Genomic DNA, 14,067 nt, shown 5'->3' with positions numbered 1-14,067 from the left:
GCCAGCCCCCAGCTTGGACTTAACCCAGGAATCAAAGAGGCCTTCTTTTATTCCAAGACAGGCAGGGAAGGCTGAAAGCCCTCTCAGTAACTATTCTGGGGACAAAAGAGGAAGAAAGAGAACACAGGAAAATCCCACCTAGATTCTGTGCTAGGAGGAAGGATGGGGCTCAATGTCCAGGAGGCTGTAATCTGGACTCAGCCCAGCACCCCCTCAACTGAGAAAGGGAAAGCAAATCTACCAAATAAGTTCAAGAGCACCACTGACTCAAGAACTCATTGTCTTCTGAGGCTCAGGTCAGGTTTGGGGGGAAAACCGGCCAGAAAAAGTGTTGCCTCAGTATCCTTCCTTTGCAAGGTACCAAGAAACCCTACAGGAAACTATGATTCATCAGGCCATTATGAGTTCCATGACTGACCAGAGATGGTATCAGGTCCAGATAAGGGGACATTTCCACTTAAGATAACATTTCCAGATAAAAGAAACCTACACTAAGAGCAGGACGGTTGCATCTGGGTGGGCAGCGGGTGTGTTGCACAAAAACACCAGCCTGGGGGGATGGATGGGGTTGAAGCTCAGACCCCCGACTCCCCTCACCAACCGTGTAGCTGGTGCAGGACTGCATCCACACAGAGTTTTGAAAAAGGGTGCCTTTTGCTAATTCTCACAAAGGCCCTGTATAGGCTGGGAAACAGCCCAGGGTAAGGCATGTGGGTGCAGGTTAGCAATCCTCCTACCCCCAGGTTAGCCAAGGGGTCCCTTAAGAGGTGGAGCCTGGCTCAGCCTTGAGCATGGAGACACTCATCAGTGACCACACCCTGCAGAACAAGGAAGCCAGCCCTGGCGGATGAAGACTGTCGCTACTCAAGGGTTATCCTGCTCAAGGCCTGAGCTGGGAACGAGGATGGCCGTTTGGGGGTAACCTTTTCAGAAAAGGGGCTTTTTCTGGTTCCTTGTCATTGACTTTGTCACCAACTGCAAAAGGAAGCAAAACATCCACAGTGACTTCATATGACTACTATAGTGACTCCTGGGCAGATATTCCCAGAGAGAGATTCATGACTTAATGTTCCATCTTCCATCATTCTCTGAGCCCTCACTGGGCTTCCTGCAGGGGAGAGGCCAGCTAAGAACATGAAAAAGATACACGAAATACTGCACGGTTGTCCCCACCCCACCCCCTGGCAGGGATCCCATGAGCCAGAGGCCTCCTTCCTGTCCTGCAGGTGATATTTTATCAAGTGGGAAAGTGGAAGGGTCCTGAACTGGGGACAGGACTCCAGACACCATCGCTGCTCTGGGGCGGAGGGATGCTGTACCTCTTCTGATGGTGAGGATGAGTTTTTTTTCCCCAGATAGGTTGGTGAAAGCTACTCATGGAAACTGCGGGCACAGCTTCATTTGCCTTCCCTCTCTTTCTCTTTCTCTCCTTCACGCTCACTGATATCATTGGACCCAGCGCATCACTATGCATACATTCCAATTACCCCACTCTGTTTTTAAGTCTACCTTCTCCTTGGGAAGTACAGCAAATAAGAATGCTTCTCATTCAATTCGGAAACAGCTTGCTGCTTCCTGTGGGTGAACACGTGGTTAGGTCCTGATCATGCGTGAGGGACTCCTAAATGCTGCCAACTGACTTTTTGGAAGGAAAATTGGCAGGTGGAAGTGCCGGGTGACACTGGACCCAGGTGAGCCAAGTGAGGTGCATACAGGGTGGAGGATCTAAGAATGCCACAACTTGCCCTGAGGACAGTGTATGTGGATGAAGCCAGGAGAACAGAACTACCAGCCTCTGGAGCAGGGAAGCCAGTTACACAACTCAAGCTTCAAGCCATCCAGCTGCCCCCTAGGACTATCCTTCCGGTATGAGAGACCATTAAAGAAGGGGCCACAGATCAACTAGGAAAAGAGAAGAACTTCAACATATTCTCCAGTGATGGATGACGACACACTCCCCTGAATCAAAAGAACTAAGACAGGTTAACAGGCGGCTCTGAAATGAAGTCTCACTGATGAGCATATATTTGCTTTAGAAACAATTGAAGTATGTTTTTTTTTGGGGGGGGGTTGTTTTTTCCAGATTTGGGTCTCTTAAAAGAGGATATAGTGGGTTGGACAGATTTTTTTTTCTGTTCCTAAGAATTTTCAACAGCAACAGACTTGGTTCTCTTGTAATCTCAACAACAGTGCAAAACACTTGGCCTTGAATTTGAGATCTGGGGATATTAACAGCTTGATTAGTTAGCAGGTTTCTTTCTTACCCGAAATGTTAATTTACTTGAGAAAAATAGAGACAGGAGGCTATCGCTTCACTGTGTAAGTGAAGGGCAATCAGTATGTTAAAAGGCTGATTCTAAGCAGCTTCCTTCATGAAAAGGGGAAATCCAACCTGGTTGACGTTCGCCAGGTGGCTGCCTGAGTGTCAGTGTGTCAGCCTCTGCCTATGAAATGAGTAACTTCACTTCTGGGTATGGTGTTTTCCCCTAACACCTGCACTTCAACACAAAAGGCATGCACAAGAGACACAGAGAGTGTGCTTCCAAATCACTCAGCTGGGTCACAGGCAAAGTGGTCCATTGGTTCTTCCCCATCTACACCTCCCGGCTAACTTCCACCAAAGCTGCTGATGTATGGTGTGGAACCATTGAAGAAAAGCCCCTTATAGCCCTAAGCTTCAAGGTGGTCACAGACTCCAGAAAATACCTAAAAAGGGCTGAAAAGAAGAGCCAGATAAAGTGACTTCGTGGACAGAAAAGGTCCTACAGGCTCAGAGAAGGAGCCCCAGCAGTTGAAACCTCAGCAGCAGCCATCAAGGGCCAGGCCCATCCCACTGTACAATACAGGGCACAGCCCAGAAATATTCCAGCCCAACAGAGGAGCTGGGCCAGTATTCCAAGCAATTTAGGCTTCAAACCCAAGTGAGAGGAGGCTGAGACACACCAAGTGGGTCATTCAGCTGCCATAGGCGTGTTTGCTTGCTTTCTTTACCACTAAGTGTTTGGTATCTGGCTTCAACTCCAGAAAACCTTTAATTCAGCCAACTTGGATATGAGAGGCAGTGAATCAGCATGGAATTCCTGCTGTGAGCCCCAGCGCGTTCCAAGTTTAAGGTGACCAAATAATTTAGCATCCAAACTGGGGCACTTTTAAGAGGAAAAGGAGATGCTATTAATAATTACTCCAGGACAACAGGCATAAACCAGGACAGTCCTGGGTCAACTGGGGAGTATCCTCAACCAAACCAAGCTATTTGGGGGGAGGAGGGAGTTACCTCAATAAATGCTAACGGATTCCAACGAGGTTGGCACGGACCCCTGAGGCTGATCCCCAGGCTCCTGGCTGTGCAGGCTGTGGGCAGCACTGGTTCTTAGGCCACTTACCGGAGAAAGAAACCACAGAGCAGATGACTTCCTTTGTGGTTGGTGGGAATGTCACGTGCAAAGGTCTCGGGGTTGAGGGTAACTATGCGGTTTTTAACTGTCATTTTAAATGGCTCTCTCCTGCCAGACTGTACCCACTGGCTTGGTAACAGCCCAAAACATACTGTCTTCCGAGCACTGTGTACCATTTACAGGGATCGCCCAGAGCAGACACTGAGAGAATAGCATCGTCATAGTTCTCTAGAGAAATAACATCTCTACAGAACAGGCGAGCGATGGCTGAGATCAGCTCCCCGGTGCCTGCGGGTGATTTCAGGGAGCTTGTGTCCTTCCTCCCGCATTGCCCCTGCACGGTGTCTTTCTACACACACACCCCACACCTCACGCACTAGCCGTACCAGTAGACTCAAACTAGAACTTGGCAGCAAAAAGACCCACTCTTTGCATGATCAAGGTTTCTGAGAACAAGGCAAAACCCCCAACCCAGCTGTAGGCATGTTAAACCACACATTTGAAAATTGGTGCTGGAACCACAGTGCTGGCCAGACAACCGCACACACATCCATGCCTGAACCGGAGTACCATACACCGTACTGAAATTCACCCTCGGACACGGGAAAGAGGAAAGGAGGAGAAACTTACACTACTATCATCCATTCTCTCGCGCCTTTTAGATTTGTGTGTCTCATAGTCTTCCATGAGGGTCTGCATCAGATTCTTGGGCCGCTGTGATCCGGCAGCCTCTTCGGGGGCTAAGTCAGGCTGCAAGCTGGGACCTTCAGGTGTGGGGGATGGAGGAGGTTGGACTTTCTCTATTTTCCCTGAAACAACACGAAGAGAACACCCTTTCTAAGCTTGTCTGGTCACGACTGCTTTCGAAAAGAAGAGAAGAACACTGGCAAAAAAGCAACCTCTGACATACCGAGTGGTACCAGAATGATGGTTAAGTGCAGGTCATTTTATTGCAGGGATCAATGTGCTTAAGGATTAATTTCACAAACCCATCCAACAAAGACCTCAAGGAAACCGGTTTTAAAGTCAGTCAGACCAAAGAGGGCTCTCAGGCACTTTGCAGATATATGCCAGACAGACAGACAAAAGGATAGACAGACAGATGCTGGCTCCAGCTGTTTTGGGGACAAGTATTCTATCACAGATCATACAATCAGACTGTCAGAGGTGGCGGTGCCTTTGAACCTTAAAGACCCATTTCTTACAGATAAGGAAAACTTTAGGCTTGACAAAGGGAAGGCTGTGCTGGGCCACCAGGAGCTGGCGATGGTATCCAGGTCTCCTGGTTTCCTTCCCTCTTTCTTCTCTATCAGAGGTCACCAATGGTCAGATGACCAGCCCAGGTTTTTTGTATGGACGACACATGTTGTAAAACCTCTGAATGAGAACTAAGCTGTTCTTCCCAGGTCACTCCAGTCTTACACTGGCCAGCTTCATTCTTTACCTTACCTGCCACGGTCCTGAAAGCATTTAGGTTTGAGAACCTGGATCTTAAGGAATGAATGCCAACAACAGCAGCTTCAATGTTGTAGAAAAGGGGTGTGTCAGACTTGGGAAAGGTGAGGTTTTAGTTTTGAGATGCCATGCAGGTATTCTCAGAATGAGAAGACTGGGTCCCCAGTCATGGTGGTCTGGTGACGCCAGGCACTGTCACTAAGACCGCCTGCATCCCACCCTCTTGGGAAATGCCTTCTGGCCCATGAAGGAGTGGGTTATATTGCCAGAGCCCTGAACGCACCTCTGAGAAGTACCTTCATGTGCAACAGTCATGATTTTTCCAACCATGCCCCTTGTGGGAGACACAGCTAGGGTCTGCGAACAAGGAATGTGGAGAAAACACACAAAATAAATGGATATTTCAAGCACAAAAGTTCAGAAACCACTAGGGGAGGTTAAAGACCCATTTGACCTCCTCCAGACCCAAGATGAAGGCAGCTCATCTTTCTTTGCCTCACTCCCCCCCAGACTGCCTGACGGAGCTGGAATCACAAGTGAAGCCTGGAGTCCATGTCTCTGTGTGGGTGGCTATAGGACTTTACTGGGCATAGGTCCTTTGATGAGAGTTGGGAAGCCCCCCGGAGTTCAGGAAGCCCGAGTTTTAATTTCTGCTCTTCCATGAACCAGCCATGAGGTTGGCTGTAGACAATCATGTAATGTTCCCCCTTTAATCTTGAGCTGATCACTTAAGTTCTCCAAGTTTCAACTTCCCTAGCTAGAAAATGAGAATTTGGGGAGAAGTTGTCTTGGAAGTCCATTCTAACTCAAACATTTTGCTATTCTATCAAATACATTTGGCAAGAAGATCAACCTTTATTGATTAAAAAAAAAAGTATATGGCCAGCACATTTGGCAGTTAGGTGGGGAAGTGGTTTTTAATACACAGACACTCCATCTGTAGACCCACCATTACATGAGTTAACTTAGTGAAACTCATTGCTTTGACCTCAATTACCCAGATCATTGATAAAAAGTCATTTGATATTAACAGTAAGGTTACAAATATTTTAAGGTCTTCAATCTTCAAATTCTCTAGAAACGGTTTCTATTTTTTATTATAGAAATTAGGGAATGCTATCATGACACCTATGGACCCATCAACTATATTAAACATTTATCAAGATTTTACCACCCTTGTTCCATCTATCCAGCCTGCCTGCCTTCCTCCCACCCTCCTGTACTAAAATATTTAAAGCAATCTCAGACCTCAGGCAATATTACCCCTGAATACGTAGTATGTATCTCTAAAAATTCTGATTGACTTTTATTTTATTTTTAACTTTTATTTATTTACTTATTTATTGGTTGCATTGGATCTTCATTGCTACACATGGGCTTTCTCTAGTTGCGGTGAGCAGGGGCTAACTCTTCGTTGAGGTGTGCCTGGGCTTCTCAATGCGGTGGCTTCTCGTTGCAGAGCAGGGGCTCTAGAGCACAGGCTCAGTAGTTGTGGCGCACGGGCTGAGTTGCTCCGCGGCATGTGGGATCTTCCCAGACCAGGGCTCGAACCTGTGTCCCCTGCATTGGCAGGTGGATTCTTAACCACTGTGCCACTAGGGAAGCCCCTGATTGACTTTTAAAATGAAGCTTTGAGAAACAATACAGCACAGTGGTGAGCATGCAGTTCTAGAGCCAGGCTGCTTGGGTTGGAGTTCACTAGTTAGCAGCCAAATACCCTTGGGGCAAGTTACTTGCCTTTTTTCTGAAGTCTTTCTATCTCAGTTTCCTAATCTGTAAAATTGGTATGTTGATAGAAGTACCTACCTCATACGGTTGGTACAAGAACTAAATTAATATTTATAAAGTTAATATTTAGAATGGCAAGCATCCAATGAGTCTAGTTAGTATTTATTTGGAATCTCAAAGAATAATATGTCTATGGAGTAAGAATGAGCAATTTCATGGGAAATTCTGCATAAAAATTTCACAACTCTTCTAAAACTAGAAATAGATACTCCATGACCAGGTTGGTCACTTTCTAATTGACCTTTCAAGTGTCCAAATCATCTCCCACCAGCCAATCCTCCAGCATTAAACTTCTAGAAAGCATAGTCCACATTCACTGCCTCTAACTTCACCCTTTCACCTATACCACCCCTGCCTCATAATACTTTGTTTATACTTCTGGGAAAGCTTTTTCACATACTGACTGTATCAATCTGGTTGTTCAAGCTTTTCTTCTCAATAAAGTTGTAAAGTCACCTGAAGGTAGGGACCATTTCAATCGGCTATGAATCCCCCTAACTCATTTGAATGTAAACTCCATTAGTGGAGGACCTTGTCTGTCCTGGTCAATGCTGAATCCCACAAGGCAGGAGTTCAGGCTGTTGAATGAATCAGCAAGTCCATCATGAAATATACAGAGCAGCCACTTATTAAATGCTTGTGGATTGGGACAGAATTCCCAATACAGAATCTGAGGCAAGTGTTTAAATGTCTTCACCAAAGCACATGAAATAAAACAATCTTGGTCTACAGAACCACAGACGCGATGGCTTTGGAGTAATAACAAACACATTTATATGGCATTTCATTGATAGGCTTCATGTCATTTGATCCTTACAACCACCCTGGGATGTAGTCAGGGTGAATGTCATGACATCTCTGAACAATTTAGACCATGGAGGCTCAGATGCTTTAACATCAATCCAAATTACATTAGTAACAATCAGAGTCAGGTCTGGAACCCAAATTGTGTTGACTGTTGCTAAATTATATAATTGGGTGTGTGCTGAAAGAGAATCGTAAAGAGGGTGAAAAGTTACTATAAAGAAGTGGACATTTCCTGCTCATTTCTTAGTATGCCAGCAAAATGAAACCCATCCCCGGAGCAAGTTTTGCCCGTTACAGCCACTAGAGGTCACATGAGTAGCAGGAACCAAAGACTAGCTTAGCGGGGTCTGGAGCAGTGTCTTCCAAAGAGGTGGCTGAGAGGTCTTGGAGAGAACAGAAGGGTTCAGATAACCAAGGCCACATCAGAGCCTCAGGAGAAGCTGTCACAGGTCTCCAGAGAAAGGGAGCCCCAACCCCGGACTTCTGGGCTGGTTGACATCTGGGGAAGTCGGCTTGGCTGGGCTTCTCTACCGTGATCTCCAAGCATTCTGCCTCCAGTATGGTTCCAACCATGACTGGAATTCTCACGCAATCTTAGGAATCACACAGGCCATCAAAAAGCTGGAGAGGGACCTAGCTTGCAGCCTAATCAAGTTTTCCCTTTGATTAGGATGGTGAAAAAACTTCTCGTGCTCTTCCACCAGTAATAGACACTGCAGACACCACCACTGTTTGGGCCTTGGGGATCATGACATAAATGTGATGCAAAGCTTGGGAAGTCTGTCTCATCCTTTATGGCCTTGGAAAGCACTTTGAAATTCCTTGGCCCCGAGGACAAATCTCATTAGAATCCCCAAACAATGATGGTTATCTTTGGTGTTCATTGGCGTGCATCCAGCACTTCCCCAGTACCCCCAGGTCCCATTCCCACTTGTCCCATCAAAACTTGTTCTCATATAAGTCTATTCAGCTGGTGAATGACTGAATAGCTGATGGTAGCTGAAAGTGGCCTCTGTTTTCAATGATAAACATCCTGCTTTCTAGTTTCTCACCTGGGCTGAACACTCTACAAAATAGCTCTCTTGAAGGATCCCAGAAACAACATGAACAGTAAGTGTCATGCAGACCTCAAGGCAGACCTGTGTTGGTCTTGGCCAAGGCCTAGTCCCTGACATTTACAGAGCAGGGAGCAGGGGCAACGTGAGCTTAACTGACATAGGAACCAACAGAAGAAAGCTAGACTGGAATTCAGAGTGGACGGTAGAAAACATTCTCGAGTTTACTTCATACAGATGATTCTGTCCAAACTATTCCACCTAGAGTAATTTTAGACTTAAGCATTTAAAGATGTTTGAGAATAAGCAGCTTCACTTGGCTGGGATGATTCCAAAGCCGTGTTCCTAAAATCACGTCCTATTACCTTAGCTTTGTAAGAATACTACTCAACGCTGCAAACGGTCAAAAGGTCATTGGTCAAATAAGTTTGAGAAACACTCGACTAAAGAAAGCTTTAATGATAAAACGAGATAGATTTCCTTACCAGGGGACTTCTCTAAGGTTTTAGTGCCAATATGATTGTGAATCTCTAGTTTAGGAATGGGGGTGCAGCGTTTCTCAAATTTATTGAACCACAGAACCTCATTTCATAGAATCCCTATTAATATCTCGAGGAAGACAGTTTGGAAAATACTATTCTCTAGTGTATACTAGTTAACCACTAACTACTAACTTATGGGCACAAGTTCAACTAATAAGTATGGGCACAAAGCTTATGTACAAGAACTTTCACCACTGTTCATTTGTTTGCTTATAATTACATATGTGGAAACAACAAAGGCATCTGACTATAGGAATGGTTAAATTAGTTATGGCTTATTCAGATGATGGAGTATTATTTAGCCATTATAAGTCATGTTTTAGTCTCTCAAATTTAGAGGAATAGTTTTGGACATGGGAAAATATTCAAAATACATTAAGAGAAAAAGCAGGTTACAAAAGCAGAAATACTGCAGGGGTTCAGGAGTGCAGGCTCCAGAGTTGGACTGCTTGGGTTCAAATCCTAACTCACTACTTATTAGCTGTGTAAAAGAAAACGAAAGTGCACACATGACACATGGTAAAACTTAGTCAGGATAAGATGAACAGTCTTGTGGGTGGCAGAATAATGGCTTCCACAAAGATGTCCAAACCCTAATCCCTCAAACCTGTGATTATTTACCTTACATGGCAAAAGGACTTTGCGGGTGTGATTAAGTTAAAGACTGTGAGATGGGAACACTATCCAAGATTATCCAGCTGGGCTTGATGTAATCACAAGGGTCCCCATAAAAGAGATGCAGGAGGGTCAGAGAGAGAGAGAGAGAGAGACAGAGAGAGAGAGACAGTGAGACAGAGAGATTTGAAGATACTATACTGTTGGCTTTGGATATGGAGGAAGGGGCCACAAGCCAAGGAACGTAGATGGCCTCTAGAACTGGAAAAGGGAGGGAAATGGATTCTCCCCAAGAGCCTCTAGAAGAAACACAGCCCTGCCAATATCTTGATTTTAGCATAGAAGGACACTGTTTTAGTCTGTTTGAACTGTCATAACAAAATACCATGGATTGGGTGGCTTAAACAACAGAAATTATTTTCTCACAGTTCTGGAGGCTGGAAGTGTGAGATCAGCATGGGTACCAGCATGGTCAGGTTCTGGTGAGAGTTTTCTTCCTATCATGCAGATGGCTACCTTCCTGCTGTATCCACACATCACAGAGAGAGAATGAGGTCTCTGGTGCCTTTTCTTATAAGGGCACTAATCCCATCATGAGGGCCCCACTCTCATGACCTCATCTAACCCTTACTATCTCCCAAAGGCCTCGTCTCCAAATACCATCACATTGGGGGTTAGGCGTTCAACAACATACTGAATTTGGGAGGGGACACAATTCAGTCCATAGCTGACACATTTCAGATTTCTGACCTCGAGAACTATAAGATAATAAATTTGTGTTGTTTTAAGCCACTATATTTGTGGTGATTTGTTACAGCAGCAATAGGAAACTAATACACATGTAGACCCAATGTTATCTTCCAGGCACATGTGTGCATGAGAAAAACTAGGCAGGGAGTAGTTAGGATTATGAATCACTTTGCCTTTTATCTTTATTCTTTATTTTCCAAGTTTTTTTCTACAATAAGCATGAATTAATTTTAAATTATAAAACTAGAATTTTTTTCTTTTAAGTATTACCGCACATGCTAATAAAAGCAGATAAAGCTGGGGCTTTAACCTTCATGGACCAGGCAGATCCAGAAGGCTTTCTGTCTCACCAGGCAGCACACACAGGCCCAGGGGAGCTACTGAGCTGACACTTCCTTAGAGAAGCAATGGTCACATTCACTGGTGACTCTCACAGGAAGACTAAGGAGAAGAGTGAGGGAAGCAGAATTTCACTCCAAATTAGTAAATGCTGTCTCCCATGATTAGTGGAAGAAAAAAACTAGGAAACATGAATTTGTGTTTCCTGTTGGTTTATTTTAAGTAGTTAAGCCATGCCTTGTCCAGAGAGAAAAAGCCACGCCTTGACTGCGTTTCTGGATTCTCCAAACAAGATGGATTTCCCTGTGTTGATGGGGGCAGAGAGAAAAACCTGCAATTCCTCCCACCCAAGGGAACTAGAGCTAGGGCTGCATGTCCTCAGTACACAGCTGCTGCCATCCATGACAGCCCACACCCTCCCTCTATAAGAAGAGGACTAACTTCTAAAAAGCCAAGAGGGTGGATTCCCAAAGTTAAGAAAACTATTTTGGTCAAACATTAGGATTTTGGTGATTATTATATTCTATACACATGGCATCTGACGTCTTAAAAATCAAAGATCCTTTGTTTCTACATTTCTCAAAAGAAAGGAAAAAGCCATCACCCACTCCTATTTAAAAACCAAACCGAACAAAGACGCCCACCAGATAACATGCTTTGGCCCAAGCCTCCTTCAATGATCTCCTTTCTTCACGGAGCCTTGGGGTGAGCTTGCAAACATCTAAACGACTCTCAGATCACCAGAAAAAAAGGAGCTCACACTTGCATTTTAAATTCCATTTCCTCCCAGTACAAGGGAATATCCTGCCTGTCAGATCCAGAGTCCATGGGCTTGTATGGTTCCAGCTATGACCCACACACGAAGAGCTAGTCCCTGGTCCTTTCATCTCCTCCTTTGAAGGCCCCAGGGGTGGGAGAATGCAATGATATGAATCTTCAGATTATAAGCCTAGCTGAGAAATGAGAAATACCCCTGCCTGGTGACACAAGTCTGAGAAACTTCCAAATATTATTACTTCTAGGTACAGTGGGATGTTGGATGAGTTGTCGATATTGGATCATTCCTCTGAACAGAACTGGAAAATGAAAACTGGAGAAGGAAAGCATTTTGCATCTGCAGGGGAAGCTTAGTTTAAGACCAAAAAAAGAAAAAAATTTAATTAAAACAGTAAGGATAAAAATCATGGTTAAGTAGCAATTGCCCCGCCAAGATCTTTAGGTTAAACACATTTCTACCAACACAGTGAGCTTAGCTCTATGAATATTATCACCCCCTCCCCAAAAAAGAAAATACTTTCATGGTAATTTGTAATTTCACTGTCACCCAACATGCTTCATAATGGCCTTTGTTTTTTGGAATCACAGCTGACTACTGAAAGCTAATTCTTGAACTCTGATTTTATTTGAGAAACTTTACTTCTAAAGAAGTAACTATGAATCAATCTCAGCTAGGACTAGAAAGCAATTTTATAAAGCATGTTGTGTCATTTACATCAGGGTTCCGGTAGCTGCAGAACAATAACTCATAAGTACTAGGTCTTTTCTTAGAACAAAAACTGCAATAACGGGACTTCCCTGGTGGCGCAGTGGTTAAGAATATGCCTGCTAATGCAGGGGACATAGGTTCTAGCCCTGGTCCGGGAAGATCCCACATGCTGTGGAGCAACTAAGCCCGTGCACCACAACTACTAAGCCTGTGCTCTACAGCCTGTGAGGCACAACTACTGAGCCCTCGTGCCACAACTACTGAAGCCCGCGCGCCTAGAGCCCGTGCTCCGCAGCAAAGAGAAGCCCATGCACCGCAAGGAAGAGTAGGCCCCACTTGCCGCAACTTAGAGAAAGCCCGTGCACAGCAACAAAGACCCAATGCAGCCAAAAATTAATTAATTTTTTTAAAACCTGCAATAACAACAACTCTTATTGGAAGCCTTTTGTGCACCAGGCACTGACTGCACTAACTTACTGATGAGGTTGGTACTATTTTATTCCCGTTTTACTGATGAAGAAACTGAGGTTTAGAGAGGTGAAGTAAGTTAGTTACACAGCTAACAAGCAGTGGAGTCAGGATTCGAACTTTAGATATGAATCCAGAAAATTGACTGTCACATTTAAGCGCATGTTTAATTCTCTTTGACCAGCTTTGGTATGAATTTATATTTGAGTAATGAGAAATAAAGACAGAGAGACTGAGAATACCTGTGATGTCAGATGCATACAACTTTTGGGGAAACTTTGACCTTTACATTCAAGGTCATGAGAAATAAAATACCATTACATGTAACATGAATGTATTCTTTGGTGCTCTAATGGCCTGTCCTGCACCCTCTGCCCACCACCAACCCTAGTCCTCCACCCCGTAAGTAGCAAGTAGCTTATTTACAAAGATGAAATGGCTCTGAAACACCAACCTCCCTAGAGAAGCTCACAGCAAGTTGCCATGGTTAGTAAGAGACTGTCATATCCTGCCCTAAACTCCAGCAGTCACGGGGGCCATCCTGCTCCCAGGTCTGGTTTAGATTAGCTCACATTTCTTACCAGGCATACAGCAGGGATCTTACAAGAATTAGGTCCTTTGATCATCTTTTCGTTCTCAGCTCAAGACTGCATGTTTCTTTGTATGTAGGTTCACACAGTTGTGCAGTTGAGTCTGAATTTTTGGAAGCAGCTCTCCTAACTTGGAGCATGGGGTAGCCAGGCATCAGTCCAGGGCAAGTAACCAGGCCACCATGTGATGTCCCCAGCAAAGCAAGGGACAACCCAGACACTGTGTGTACCAGAAGACCCAGCATCATCAGCAGTAACAGCAGAAGCTGTTACAAAACGGAACGGTAGGAAGTGTTGTTCTTCTCCAAAGTCCTACGTCCCAGAAGCCATGACCATAGGCTTGTCACCGAAGAAAGACCACAGTCTGTATCTTCTCAGGAGTGAAGGTGATGGGTTTGACCATGACAGTTGCCCTCTTCAAACCACTGAAGGCAAAAATGTCCAAAAAGAACTCTGAATTCTGTAACTTGAGAAGTTCTGACCTCACTGAACACCTTCACCCTTCACCCCTTGCCGAACCCTACTTCGACCTAACCTTTTCTTACCAATTCCTTCCCAAATGACATGTGTTTTTTTTTTTTTTTGCGGTATGCGGGCCTCTCACTGTTGTGGCCTCTCCCGCTGTGGAGCACAGGCTCCAGACACGCAGGCTCAGCAGCCATGGCTCACGGGCCCAGCCACTCCACGGCATGTGGGATCTTCCTGGACCGGGGCACGAACCTGCGTCCCCTGCATCGGCAGGCGGACTCTCAACAACTGCGCCACCAGGGAAGCCCT

General features: G+C 45.0%; 1 protein-coding gene across 2 annotated transcripts in view; it reads right to left on the bottom strand.

Annotated features, from left to right (window-relative positions):
* Positions 1-14,067, bottom strand: part of PALM2AKAP2 (PALM2 and AKAP2 fusion) — a gene marked incomplete at both ends in the record, with an annotated part of 349,406 nt that overhangs the window by 6,696 nt on the left and 328,643 nt on the right. For both annotated transcript variants that reach the window (XM_079707064.1, XM_079707065.1), the window contains one exon: positions 4,026-4,204. In XM_079707064.1, coding sequence (XP_079563190.1) covers positions 4,026-4,204 — 179 coding nt within the window. The remainder of the gene's footprint in view (positions 1-4,025; positions 4,205-14,067) is intronic.

The sequence above is a fragment of the Hyperoodon ampullatus genome, assembly GCF_949752795.1.
Source record: "Hyperoodon ampullatus genome assembly, chromosome: 6".
NCBI classification, from domain to species: domain Eukaryota; kingdom Metazoa; phylum Chordata; class Mammalia; order Artiodactyla; family Ziphiidae; genus Hyperoodon; species Hyperoodon ampullatus.
The sequence above is the reverse complement of the archived record's forward strand: the minus strand, read 5'-3'. Positions and strand labels throughout refer to the sequence as shown.